Raw genomic sequence first — 13,064 nt, 5'->3', positions numbered from 1 at the left:
TAAGAACAACTCAAACAATTAGAGCCAGTCTGGTTAAATGAATGATTTAGAGTGCACTTATCTCTCAGTCTAACTTACCTCAAAGAAATACAGTATAAATACACAAAGCAACCTCTGTAGTAGAAATGCTCCTACCTACTATCATGTAAATAGCTGGCTCAAAGGAAATCATATAATTCTATCATGTATATACATACGTTGCTATTATTTTCCACTTGATAGATCTAAAAAGTTCAGGTCAGTATCCTGTTGAGTCCCTCCACTAGTGTAACATCCATTGCATGAACAGTTGGTGAGCAGCAAAGTTGTGTATGGGGGTATCCAGTATCTCTTTGTGCAAGGAGAAGCCCCATTCATGCCAACGGCTGTTTTCTGTAATCTCCTGAAATGAAAACTGCATTGAGCCACACAGGCAGAGCACATCACTCCACCAGCAAGCAAACAGGATACTGACCTCTGTATTTTAGCACACACATGCTATTCCTAAAGTCTATTTCCCCCTAACTTTTCAGTATGTTAAGAATGTGTACACTCTGTAAAATGGACCAATGTGCCTTGATACATTTTCAGATCACAGTATGCCCATTATCTAAAGGAATCATCTTCCAGACAAGAACTGATAGCAACAGGTGCAGGAAATTATTATGATACAGAAGGAAGAGTAATCAACTTTTCTTGATGCTATATTGAACTGCAAAATTATCTTCCTTTGCTATTTCCCAAAATCTTCAAAATCTATTTGTCAGGTTTCTTGTAAAAATATGTCAAAAGCAAGTTGCTCAAGAAAAGAGCTATCTTCGCTGAGGGGAAAATGTGGAAAAATGGTTTTCCTCAGGAAAAGACTGCAAAACAAAAGAAAATCTTCTTCGGGAGACAATGAAGGCAAAATATTTTACCCTCTTGGTTATGTATTTCTAAAATGAAGCATCAGCATTACTCACCTATACTAAGATGGGGACATTTAACAGACGTACACTCACTTGGAAACATGGTGTGGGTGGCAATACAACATGCTCATGCTGTGCAAAGCTGTGCCTCTTTTATAATAAAAATAAAGGACTGTTTCAGCCTTAAAACCAACAAGCAATAGTTGTGGCTATCACACTAAAATGATGCATACTGGTAATCATTCAACATTCATACCTTCATCTCTATGACTGTCTGAAGAGCCTTCGTCTTTGCTGGCTCAGGCTGGAGTTGGGTCCTTCTGTGCAGTTCCTGTGGAGGGACACGATAGAAATAAGCTTGGCGATTCATCTTCCTATTCTTTGGTCAATCAAAGAGCTCTGACACTGCTCACAGCAGAATTCAAAGTTTAGACATACAGAAGTCCAGATGCTACAGGTACAACGTTGCTGTTTCCAATTCCCTCTAGCATCACTGCTCTGTCTAGCTTATATTACAGGCAGTGCTCACAGCACATGCGCTATTTCTGAAGGCTTTATCAATAATTAATGTCAACTGTGACAAAGGCAGCATGTTGTATTTGGACTCAAAAGAGATTACAACACGGCTGCTTCCCTGCCCAGAGATCAAGTAGTAAGTCATTCAATTACAGTATGTTACATTGCTAATTCAAAAAACAGTAGGAAACACATAAATGGCATTTAAAATCTTCTGTGGAACTTCACCACTCACAGTTTTCCTACTGGTACTTGACACAAGCAATTCAGAGACATTTCATTCCTATTTGACATTTTCAAAATGATAATTATAAGGGGAATTGATGCAGAACCATCTAAAGTAGGATTTATTAGGTTGGCTCATCATTTCTTCTGTGACACAATCTTTTTGGAGCCTGCATCTCACCCCCTAAAGATATTTACTTAGGTGCTAGTCTAATTTCAGTTAGACTCTCTTCCAAAACATATTTAAGAATCAAGGTGCTTACGAAATAGACACTTTTTGCTACACAGGAATGTGTAATTAGATAAGTGACAGAAAACACAGTGTACTTGGAAGTTCTTCTCTGCAAAGCATTGAAATGAAGGGGATGTATACAATCATGTTATCTATTCATTTTAGAGGCTTTGGCAGAGCTTTACAAATGAATGATAAACACAGCAAGTACCTCTTTCAAATTAAATTAGAGCTTACAGTATATATTGTCAATTTGATTAGTTATTTTTTTAACTCACACATGTAAAAATCCTTCACTTCTGTGTCACTTGGTTGTGCAAACTGCTTTATCATTTCTTTCATTAACTTTCCACTGTCTTCCTAGAGGTAAAGAATAACTGGAAGCACATCTACTTGGAGCGGGCTAATGCAGCCTAAATAGGGTCACTTGGGATTGAGTGGAGGTGCAGTATGCCATTTAGTGCAATCCTCACATTCAAATGGCATATTGGAGCTCAAGTGACCCTATTTGGTCCAGCTCCTTTCGATACTGTGACATGGCTTAATAAGTGAACCCCTTCAGGATATTGGCAAATTGAACACTTCCTCTGCTCCTTGGCTAAAGGGCAGGTAAAGTGAATTTTTTTTTAAAAAAAAAAAGACACTTGTAGACTATTGCTGAGGCACCACATCACTTTAAAAAAATAATATATACATATTTAGTTAGTCTGAAGGGCCACTTCAGAAACTAGATTCGGCTGTGGACAGTTTCTTGACTGGTATTTTAAGAGAAGCCAAAGAAAATAATTTTTTTCTTTTCTTTTTTTTTCTTTCCAAGCAATGCAGTGCCTCAGCAATAGTCTATTAGAGACTTGTTTAAAAAATTCCCTTCCCATGCCCCTCCACTGAGCAGCACTTATTAAGCCATTTAATGATATTGGGAAATCAAACCGGAAGAAGCCTTGACAGCTGGTAAGGCTTCCTTTTGGTCTGTTCCCAGAAATCGTACATGCTGGAGATGGACTAAACTAGAGTAATCCTACCTGCACCAAAAAAGTAGAAGCCTCGACAGGAGCTCAAAAAGGTGCAGATAGGAGTACTCTGAGGTTAGTTTGGTTCACTCTAGTGATTACTTTGTGTGATCACTGGGGGGAAATGGGCCAAATCTGTCCCTGCAGCAGACCAAATAGCAGAAAAAATGCCCATCTGATTGAATCCTGAGTGATTTTACCTGGATCCTCTTCCACACCTGGATCCTCTTCCATACCTGTTCTCAGCCTACAGAAATGGGGAACCTGTGGTTCAAGGGTGTGATATCTATAGACCTTCAGATATTGAATTAGATCTGCCATCATCCTTGAACTTTGGTTATGCTGCCAGTGGCTGAGTTTGAAGACAGCACCTGGAGAGTCACAGGTTCATCATACCTCCTTTAATTTATTACCATGTGCTCAAGCAATTCACCTGAAAACAAACCCCACCAGTCAACTATCCTTGATAGGTAAGTGGAATTCACTGTTTCAACCCCAGCTCCCACAAAGCAGCAAATTTACTATTATATTCCACAAAAATATAAAGAGGCTATTCTAGAAATGGTGGAAACAGTAATTTAGTGAGCATGTCATTCATTCTTCCTTTTCCCACTCATGACAGACAGTTTATATTTTGACAGACAGTAATTTAACCATCTTAATTTTACATTATCATCACTGAATATTACGGTCAAACTAGACATGGCATCATTTTTTTCTCTGTTATACAGAGGGATGATTTAGATCAGAGAAACCTTTTTCCCTCCAAGCCACAGCCCTAATCCAAGGCACACACATCCTACAGCTACCATTATCTGTTGAGTACAAAACATAAAAATACAACCAGTGCCTGCATGTCTCTCCTCCATAGCAGTTCTGGAAAGCAAAACTGCATTGGGGGATTGACACAGAGAAAAGACCAAGCACCCTTCTTTCTCCAACTTAGTGTTCAAGCCTGAAAAGAAACCAGTCTGACCCATCATTGTGTTTTGAAAGAAGAAACAAAAATAGAGAGAGCCATGCAACTCTGTATCACTACCAGTTTGATCCATCATGACCAAGAAAACATCTGACACTTAAGAGATACTCAGTTTTTGAAAAATGCCTTTTGGTTTAATGTGTTGTACCAAAATATGTCCATGTTTAATCAAGATCCAGAATGTCAGGAAAATGCACACCATTAACAAATGTGTCATGTAGCCAATCCCCTTCACAGACTGCTGCCTTGTCATGGCGAAGGAGCTTGAGTAACTCGAAGAAGCGATGGGCTATGCCGTGCAGGGACACCCAAGATGGACAGGTCATAGTGGAGAGTTCTGACTAAACTAAACACGATCCATCTGGAGTAGGAAATGACAATGCCACTCCAGTATCCTTGCCAAAAAATTCCATGGACAGAAACAAAAAACTAAAAGATATGACAATGGAAGATGAGCCCCTCAGGTCGGAAGGCGTCCAAGATGCTACTGAGGAAGAGTAGAGAACAAGTACGAGTAGCTACAACATGCTACTGAGGAAGAACGAAGGAGAAGTACAAATACATCCAGAGCTAATGAAGTGGATGGGCCAAAGCCGAAAGGACGCTCAGCTGCAGACGCGCCTGGAAGTGAAAGGAAAGTCCGATGCTGCAAATTAAAATACTGCATAGGAACCTGGAATGTAAGATCTAGGAACCTTGGTAAGCTGGATGTGGTCAAAGAGGAGATGGCAAGAAGAAACATTGACATCCTGGCCATCAGTGAACTAAAATGGATGGGAATGGGCGAATTCAATTCAGAATCTCAAAAATGTTAGAATGATTTCAATACGAATCCAAGGCAGACCTTTCAACATCACAGTAATCCAAGTTTATGCTCCATACACCAATGCTGAAGAGGTTGAAATTGACCAATTCTACGAAGACTTACAATACCTTCTAGAACTGACACCAAAAATACGTTGTTCTCATTATAGAGGACTGAAATGCTAAAGCAGGGAGTCAGGAAATAAAAGGAATAGCATGTAAATTTGGCCTTGAAGTTCAAAACGAAGCAGGGCAAAGGCTAAGAGTTTTCTCAAGAGAACGAGCTGGTCATCACAAACACTCTTTTCCAACAACACAAGAGGCAGCTCTACACATGGACATCACCAGATGGGAAACCGAAATCAGATTGTTTATATTCCCTGCAGTCAAAGATGGAGAAGCTCTAAACAGTCAGCAAAAACAAGACCTGGAGCTCATTGTTGCTCTAATCATCAGCTTTTTATAGCAAATCTCAAACTTAAGCTGAACAAAGTAGGAAAAGCCACTGGGCTAGTCAGGTATAATCTAAATGAAATCCCTTATGAATACACAGTGGAAGTGAAGAACAGATTTAAGGAACTAGATTTGGTGGACAGAGTGCCTGAAGAACTACGGATGGAGGCTCGTAACATTGTACAGGAAGCAGTAACAAAACCCATCCCAAAGAGAACTCCCAGAAGTACAAGATGGATTTCGAAGGGGCAGAGGAACTAGAGACCAAATTGCTAACATGCAGTGGATTATAGAGAAAGCCAAAGAATTTTAAAAAAATCTACTTCTGCTTCATTGACTATACAAAAGCCTTTGACTGTGTGGACCACAGCAAACTATGGCAAGTCCTTAACGAAATGGGAGTGCCTGACCACCTTATCTATCTCCTGATAAATCTATATGTGGGACAGTGTGGGAGGGCCATCCCCAAGGTTGCTAAGCCACATTGTTGTTGTAGTGAGGACACACCCTCCTAGCAAGATGCGGCTGCTTCTGGTGGCGTGGCTACCCATTCTTCCTCTTTCTCATAGTGATAGAGAGCTAACATCAAAGCCTTTCTTTGATCAATCTAATTGGCATTATATAACCATTGTCCTATCTGTATACTGTCAACTATCTGTAAGTTTGTAAGTTTAATATGAGAGTCCTCCTGGGGGCGTTGCATAGAGTTGCCTATCTGGAGCACTGCTGGCACACATCCCTGTGTGTGGCTGACTTCTTTAATTTGTTTATTTTATCAATTTATTTTATTTATATCCCGCTTATCTAGCCAACTCAGGACCACTCTAGGCGGCTAACATCAGGTAATAAAAGTATACATACATACAACAGCGTAAATAATAAAAACTTTACAAAAATAGAAACCAAGTGCAGTGGAAAAGAAACATCAGGAATTGTCTGGAGGAAAGGCCTGCCGAAACATCCATGTCTTCAATTGCTTCTTAAAGATATCCAGTGAGGGAGCCCCGCGAATCCCAGGAGGTAGATTGTTCCAGAGGCAAGGAGCCACCGCCGAGAAGGCCCGATTTCTTGTCTTCTCCTTCCAGGCCTCCCTCGGCGTTAGGCTCCTCAGCCTCACCTCCTGGCTCGCTCGAGTGACACGGGTAGAACTTGGTGGGAGTAGGCGTTCCGCCAGATATCGAGGCCCTAAACTGTTTAGGGCTTTATACGTAAGCGTCAACACTTTGAAGTCGATGCGGAATCGGATGGGCAGCCAATGCAATGCGGCCAGAGTGGGCGAGATATGTTGGAATTTTCTCACTCCACTGAGCAATCTGGCCGCCGCATTCTGCACCACCTGTAGTTTCCGCAGCAGCCTCAAAGGAAGCCCCACGTAGAGCACATTACAGTGGTCTAATCTTGAGATTACAAGCGCATGCACCAAGGTGGTGAGCGCCCCCACATCTAGGTAGGGCCGCAGCTGGGCTATCCGCCTGAGATGAAAAAAGGCGGAACGGACCACGGACGCCACCTGGGATTCCATAGTGAGCGCCGGGTCCAGATGGATCCCCAAACTGCGGACCCCATCCTTGGCAGGGAGTGTCACCCCCCAAAAGAGAGGGAGTTTCCCAAACCCCCCACTGTGGGGACACCCACCCTCAGTACCTCCGTCTTGTCCGGGTTCAGCCTCAGCCCGTTCTCCTGCATCCATTGCAGTACGGCCTCCAGGCAGCGCCGAAGGCACAGAACGGCATCTCCTGCGGTTGGCAAAAAGGAGATGTAGAGCTAAGTGTCATCCGCATACTGATGACACAAGGCTCCACACCGCCTGATGACCCCACCCAGCGGCCTCATGTAGATGTTAAATAGCATTGGGGAGATAATCGACCCCTGTGGAACCCCACAATTGAGGCTCCATGGGCCCGAGACTCTCTCCCCAAGCTGCACTCTCTGGGGATGGTCCTCCAAGAAGGAACGGAGCCAGGCCAATGCCAGGCCACCTATTCCCAACTCGGAGAGCCTCTCCAGAAGGATACCGTGGTCAATGGTATCAAAGGTCGCTGAGATGTCTAGGAGAACCAACAGAGACACTTTGCCCCTGTCGGCCTCCCTCAGTAGGTCATCGCACAGGGCGACCAATGCCGTTTCTGTACCATGGCGCGGCCTGAAGCCCGACTGAAATGGATCCAGGGCATCTGTTTCATCCAGGAGCGCTTGAAGCTGATCGGCCACCACCCTCTCGACCACCTTGCTTAGGAAAGAAACGTTGGCGACCGGTCTATAATTGCCAATTTCATCCACCGCCAAACTAGGTTTCTTCCTAATGGGCCTAATGAGTGTCTCCTTAAGGGCAGATGGGAATCTGCCCTCAAGGAGAGACCCATTAATTATTACCGTGGCCCATTCTGTTGTTAAAGGCCTGGCTGCTTTGATTAGCCAGGCCAGGCAAGGGTCCAAGGAGGAGGTGGTGGCATGGCAGCGATCAATCACCCTGGCCACAGAGTCAGGTGTGACAGGCTGAAAAGAGTCAAGTATCACCGGGCAGGACGGAGCGCTGGACATCTCAGCTCGACTCACTGTATTCAAAAAAGGAGAGAGGTCCCAGCGGATGGCCTCCACTTTTGATTTTAAAAATGCTGCAAATTGGTTTGGCGAAAAACTAGGGGGAGACCCATCACCCAAACCAATTCCGGATAGGTCGCGTACTATACGGAATAGTTCCGCCTGCTGATTGGATGCCTCGCTTATCCGGTTAGCGAGGTATGATCTACTGGCAGCCTTTACCTTGGCAAGGTAAAGGTTAGTAGCGACCTTGACAGCTATCCAATTGAAATCCGTCGGGTCCTTTCTCCACTTGCACTCTAGCCATCTCCTGACCCGCTTCAGCGCCCGAAGATCCTGATTAAACCAGGGCGCCGGGCGGTCTCTGCAGCAGAGAGGGTGTAGGAGCTATCGTGTCTACGGCCCTAGTCGCTGCGGCATACCAGCCGTCAACCAGAGCCTCGACAGGAGCGCCAGACAGGTCAGCTGGTACACTTCTCATGGCTTCCTGGAATCCAATCGGATCCAGTAACCTTCGAGGGCGGGCCATGACAATAGGACCCTGCTCCCTGCGAGGAGGGAGAGCCATTTTAAGGGTGCATTTTATTAGGTGGTGGTCCGACCATGAGAAGGGTACCGACTCGAGGTCAGTCACCATCGGACCACTCTCGCTCCCATTAGTGGAAAAAACCAGGTCAAGTGTGTGGCCACCCACGTGGGTGGGGCCGTTAACATGTTGGGACATGTTCAAGAAGGCCATGGTCTTCAAGAACTCAAGAGCTGGCCCGGAAGTCTCTGCCCCCGCATGCACGTTGTAATCCCCCAAAACTAGTAGCTTCGGGGAACCCAGCAGTGCCGCGGAGACAAAGTCCACCAGCTCCGGTAGGGAAATGGCTGGGTCGCGGGGAGCACGGTAGCCCAGCAAGATCCCAATACCATCCCTGGCCCCAATCGACACATGGAGGGCCTCAAGACCCGGCTTTACCACTGAGAAGCGCCTAGCGACCTCCAAGTTGGATTTGTGGACAATGGCTACTCCCCCCCGACCCTCCAGTCTACCCTGGTGCTGGACAGCATAACCGGGCGGACAGATGAGTGCTAGAGGGGGACCTCCCTCTCCGCCAATCCATGTTTCGGTTATGCAAGCCAGGTCTGCATCCTGCTCCAAGATAAGGTCATGCATTACTTGTGCCTTGTTGGATACAGACCTGGTGTTCAACAGCACCAGGCATAGAGTGGAGGGACGACTGGTCTGGCTACCTCGATTCTGGGGGTTGGTCACCGTCTCAGAACAATGCACAGCTTTCAAGCATCTGTCCATTGTTCTTCTAACATGAGCAGGAACGGCGCCAATGCCATATCTTCCCCTACCCATGATCACAGAAATATTTTGGGGCCCCTCACTGGGGGAGCAGGCCTTCCATTCCATGACAAAGAAGGGGGAAAAAAGGGAGGAAAAAGGAAAAAGAAAGAGGAAAAGAAAAAAGAATGTATAAACTTTAGAAACTTAATATAAGCAAATCAAATCATCAAAATAAGTAAAAAACATAATCATATGCAATACAACAAAATAAAAATAATATACATCAATATACATCAATAACAATACCAGAATTAACTAAAATAGGATTTATAAAACCCTTAATTACAAAAACCCACGATGGTTATCCCCTACTAACTTTCTCCGCCACATAGCCTTGTCCTTAGTGGTGTTGGTGGCAGCACTGATTTACAGTTCTCAGTTCTTGACTCGGGGTTCGCAATGTTATACACACGTGGGTTCAGAGACACCAAAGACCAGGCTGGAAAAAGCTCAGTCCCTGCCATTCTCCACGGCTCCCTCTGGCTCTCGCAGCAGGCGTGCGCCTTCCTGGCTGGCTCCGATCCCGACGCTCCGCTCACCCACTCTGTCAGGAGATCCCACCAGCCCCAGACGCCAAACCGCCAAGTTCCCTGCTGGAAGGTCTCCACCGAGAATGCCACCCAGGCATTTATGGCCTCCCTCCCCTCCCAAACAGGTGGCTGGTGTTATGGAGGGGGTGGGGTGGCCCGAAACAGCAGCAGCAGTAGCAGCAGGGTCCCAGTCCTGAAAAAGGCCGAGGGAGTGCAGGCCAGAAATTCTCCCAGACACGGTCACTCACCCCGTGCCTGGGGATGGCAGATATTATAGGCAACTCCCTCGATGACAGGAACGCTGGTCTATGAGAGCCCTGGCACAAGCTTCCGGCTTTTATGGCCTTCCTCCCTCCCAGCCAGGTGGCTGATGTTGTGGAAGGGGGTGGGGTGGCCTGAAGCAGCAGCAGCAGCAGTAGCAGCAGGGTCCCAGTCCTGAAAAAGGCTGAGGGAGTGCAAGCCAGAAATTCTCCCAGACACAGTCACTCTCCCCGTGCCTGGGGATGGCAGATATTATACGCAACTCCCCCGACGACAGGAATAAGACTTTTTGCTATCCTAATTTATCTGGTGATCACCTAACCTATCAGCCTTCTCATTTTGTTACCACAACAGGAAAGGAAGCAACAGTTACAACTGCATATGGAACAACTGATTAGTTCAAAATTGGGAAAGGAGTACAACAAGGCTGTATATTGTCTCCCTGCTTATTTAACTTATATGCAGAATACATCATGTGAAAGGCTGGACTGGAGGAATCCCAAACCAGAATTAGGATTGCTGGAAGAAATATCAACAACCTCAGATATGCAGATGATACCAGCCTGATGGCAAAAAGTGAGGAGGAATGAAAGAACCTCTTAATGAGGGTGAAAGAGGAGAGCACAAAAATGGTCTGAAGCTTAACATTAAAAAAACTAAGATTATGGCCACTGGTCCCATCACCTCCTGGCAAACAGAAAGGGAAGATATGGAGGCAGTGACAGATTTTACTTTTTTGGGCTCCATGATCACTGCAGATGGTGACAGCAGTCATGAAATTAAAATATGCCTGCTTCTTGGGAGGAAAGTGATGACAAACCTAGAAAGCATCTTAAATAAGCACAGACATCACCTTGCCGACAAAGATCCGCATAGTCAAAGCTATGGTTTTTCCTGTAGTGATGTATGGAAGTGAGAGCTGGACCATAAAGATGGCTGACCGCTGAAGAATTTATGCTTTTGAATTGTGGTGCTGGAGGAGACTCTTGAGAATCCTCTGGCCTGCAAGGAGAACAAACCTATCAATTCTGAAAGAAATCAACCCTGAGTGCTCACTGGAAGAACAGATCCTGAAGCTGAGGCTCCAGTACTTTGCCCATCTCATGAGAAGAGAAGATTCCCTGGAAAAGACCCTGATGTTGGGAAAGTGGGAAGGCAAGAGGAGAAGGGGACGACAGAGGACGAGATGGTTGGACAGTGTCATCGGAGCTACCAACATGAATTTGACCTAACTCCGGGAGGCAATGGAAGACAAGAGGGCCTGGCATGACATGCTCTGGTCCATGGGGTCACAAAGAGTCGGACATGACTTAACGACTAAACAACAATGTTTGGAATAAATTACTAATAAAGGTTTGCCAGGTGACCTGCTATCCAGTTTCTAAGAAGCTACTTAAAACAGAACTGTTTAAAGCTGTACTTTGTTAATGCCGCCTACAGTGGTCGTAATTGACCAGATAGGTGGGATATATATATATAAATGTGTGAGATTTGGTGTCTAAATGTTTTTTTTTACTTATGCCAAATATGGCGAGTTATGTGTAATTTATTTTTAAAAAATGCTTGTAATTGGCATTGTCTTATCTGAAGTTTATCTGTATTGGTTGTTAACCATTCTGAGAGTGCATATCACATTACTGGGTATTATATAAGTTAAATAAAGAAATAAATGCAATAGATTTATAACATCACAGTTATTATGCCCCCACATCAGTTACAATCCTAAATATATTTAACAGGAAGTTTGGTCCATTGAAGAAGATCAGAAAATGCATCTGAGGAAACATGCACAGCATTGTGCTGTTACCCAGCCAAATTTAACATTCACAAGTATTGGTGGTTTAAAAAGTTGATGTTGAAATTCAGTTGTAATTATTTACTTATTTTCTCCTACTAATACCAATCAGGCTTCAAAGTGTTTAATTTGGGTTGATTTATCAGTCACTTTTACAGCTAGTGTGCTGTTGCTGAAATATGGAGTGGAAAAGAAACTGTTCAAGCATACTCCTGCTTCAGCAGGCTCCTTGTAAGATGCTTATTATTATACTCATTGCATGACTGATCACACAATTGATCATGTAACAGGGAGCCTACTGAAGCATGAGGGACATTTACATGATTTCCCTTTGTGAATAATTACTCTGCAAGAATGGAAGTTGAGCATTCAGCTTTTTATTAAAAAATGTGCATTCTAAGAGTTACTTTGCAATCAAGAGAAAAGGGGAGGGAAAACCTCTGGAGGGAAAAAAATAGAATCCTGACTGTAAAAAACTATAAAATTGTGATTCTAAAATTCCATTGGTTAATATATCTCATTGCCTAAAACATCTAATTCGTCAGAACAATTTCTACAAAAACTAGAATTAGATAATAAATGTTCTACCTTCTAGTTTACATCTCCTGCTTACAGTAAAAGAAACATTAAGGCAGTTATTCACTTCTGCTTAAAAACAATGAACAAAAGACCTGTTTATAAGCCTAGAAAATTAGCAAGGCAATCACTGTTTGCAACTATTTTAAGGACACCAGAATAACACTAGTGAAGGCATGTGGCAGATCTACACTTTAATATCACAACTTTTTTCCTGGGCTAGTCTGCCAGGAAATGAGAGCCGCATTTTATTCATTTATACTTGCTTTATTTTCAAAATGTTTGATTAAACTTTATCATTTAGGCAATGAGTTTGAAAACCAAATCAGACAAACTGGCCAAAAAGTGAGAAACAAAATCAGAGCTTTGAGGTAACTGGTTATTTATAGATTCATTATCTGTATGAAAAAATGAATTTGTTTTAAATGCATTCCTTTTTCCAGTGGCAAAGGCAGAATGTAATTTAATTACATCCCACACTGTAATTAACAAGGAACAACTGCACTGCTTTTGTTGTAACTGTAGTTGTTATACTTGAAACAAACATATACAGTATTTCCTTTTTGTTCTTTTACTTCTTACAATGTGGGGACCCATTCAACAGTAGGGGAAGAGTGGAGGAGGAATATCACATGATTTGTGTTCACTGCTGCTGCGCCACGTGTTGTCCACTACTCTGATGGCACTGAAAGAGGGACCAGGATAGCAAGGAGCTGAGCAACAAGGTGGCTGAGAAAAAAAAATGTGTTTGTGTGTTTAGTCGTTTAGTCGTGTCCGACTCTTCGTGACCCCATGGACCAGAGCACGCCAGGCCCTCCTGTCTTCTACTGCCTCCCGGAGTTGTGTCAGGTTCATGTTGGTTGCTTCGCAGACACTGTCCAGCCATCTCATCCTCGGTCGTCCCCTTCTCCTC

The 13,064-nt window shown here is 44.0% G+C and overlaps 1 protein-coding gene across 29 annotated transcripts in view; it reads right to left on the bottom strand.

The window, feature by feature from the left end:
- Positions 1 to 13,064, bottom strand: part of ERC2 (ELKS/RAB6-interacting/CAST family member 2) — an 817,272-nt gene that overhangs the window by 580,086 nt on the left and 224,122 nt on the right. For all 29 annotated transcript variants that reach the window (XR_013541661.1, XR_013541663.1, XR_013541666.1 and 26 more), the window contains one exon: positions 1,144 to 1,218. Coding sequence is in view for 2 of the 29 variants with exons in the window: in XM_078385331.1 (XP_078241457.1) it covers positions 1,144 to 1,218 (75 nt within the window). In the remaining 27 variants the exon portion in view is untranslated. The remainder of the gene's footprint in view (positions 1 to 1,143; positions 1,219 to 13,064) is intronic.

Source organism: Pogona vitticeps, chromosome 2, assembly GCF_051106095.1.
Source record: "Pogona vitticeps strain Pit_001003342236 chromosome 2, PviZW2.1, whole genome shotgun sequence".
Lineage (NCBI taxonomy): Eukaryota > Metazoa > Chordata > Lepidosauria > Squamata > Agamidae > Pogona > Pogona vitticeps.
This window is presented reverse-complemented; position numbering and strand designations above follow the sequence as displayed.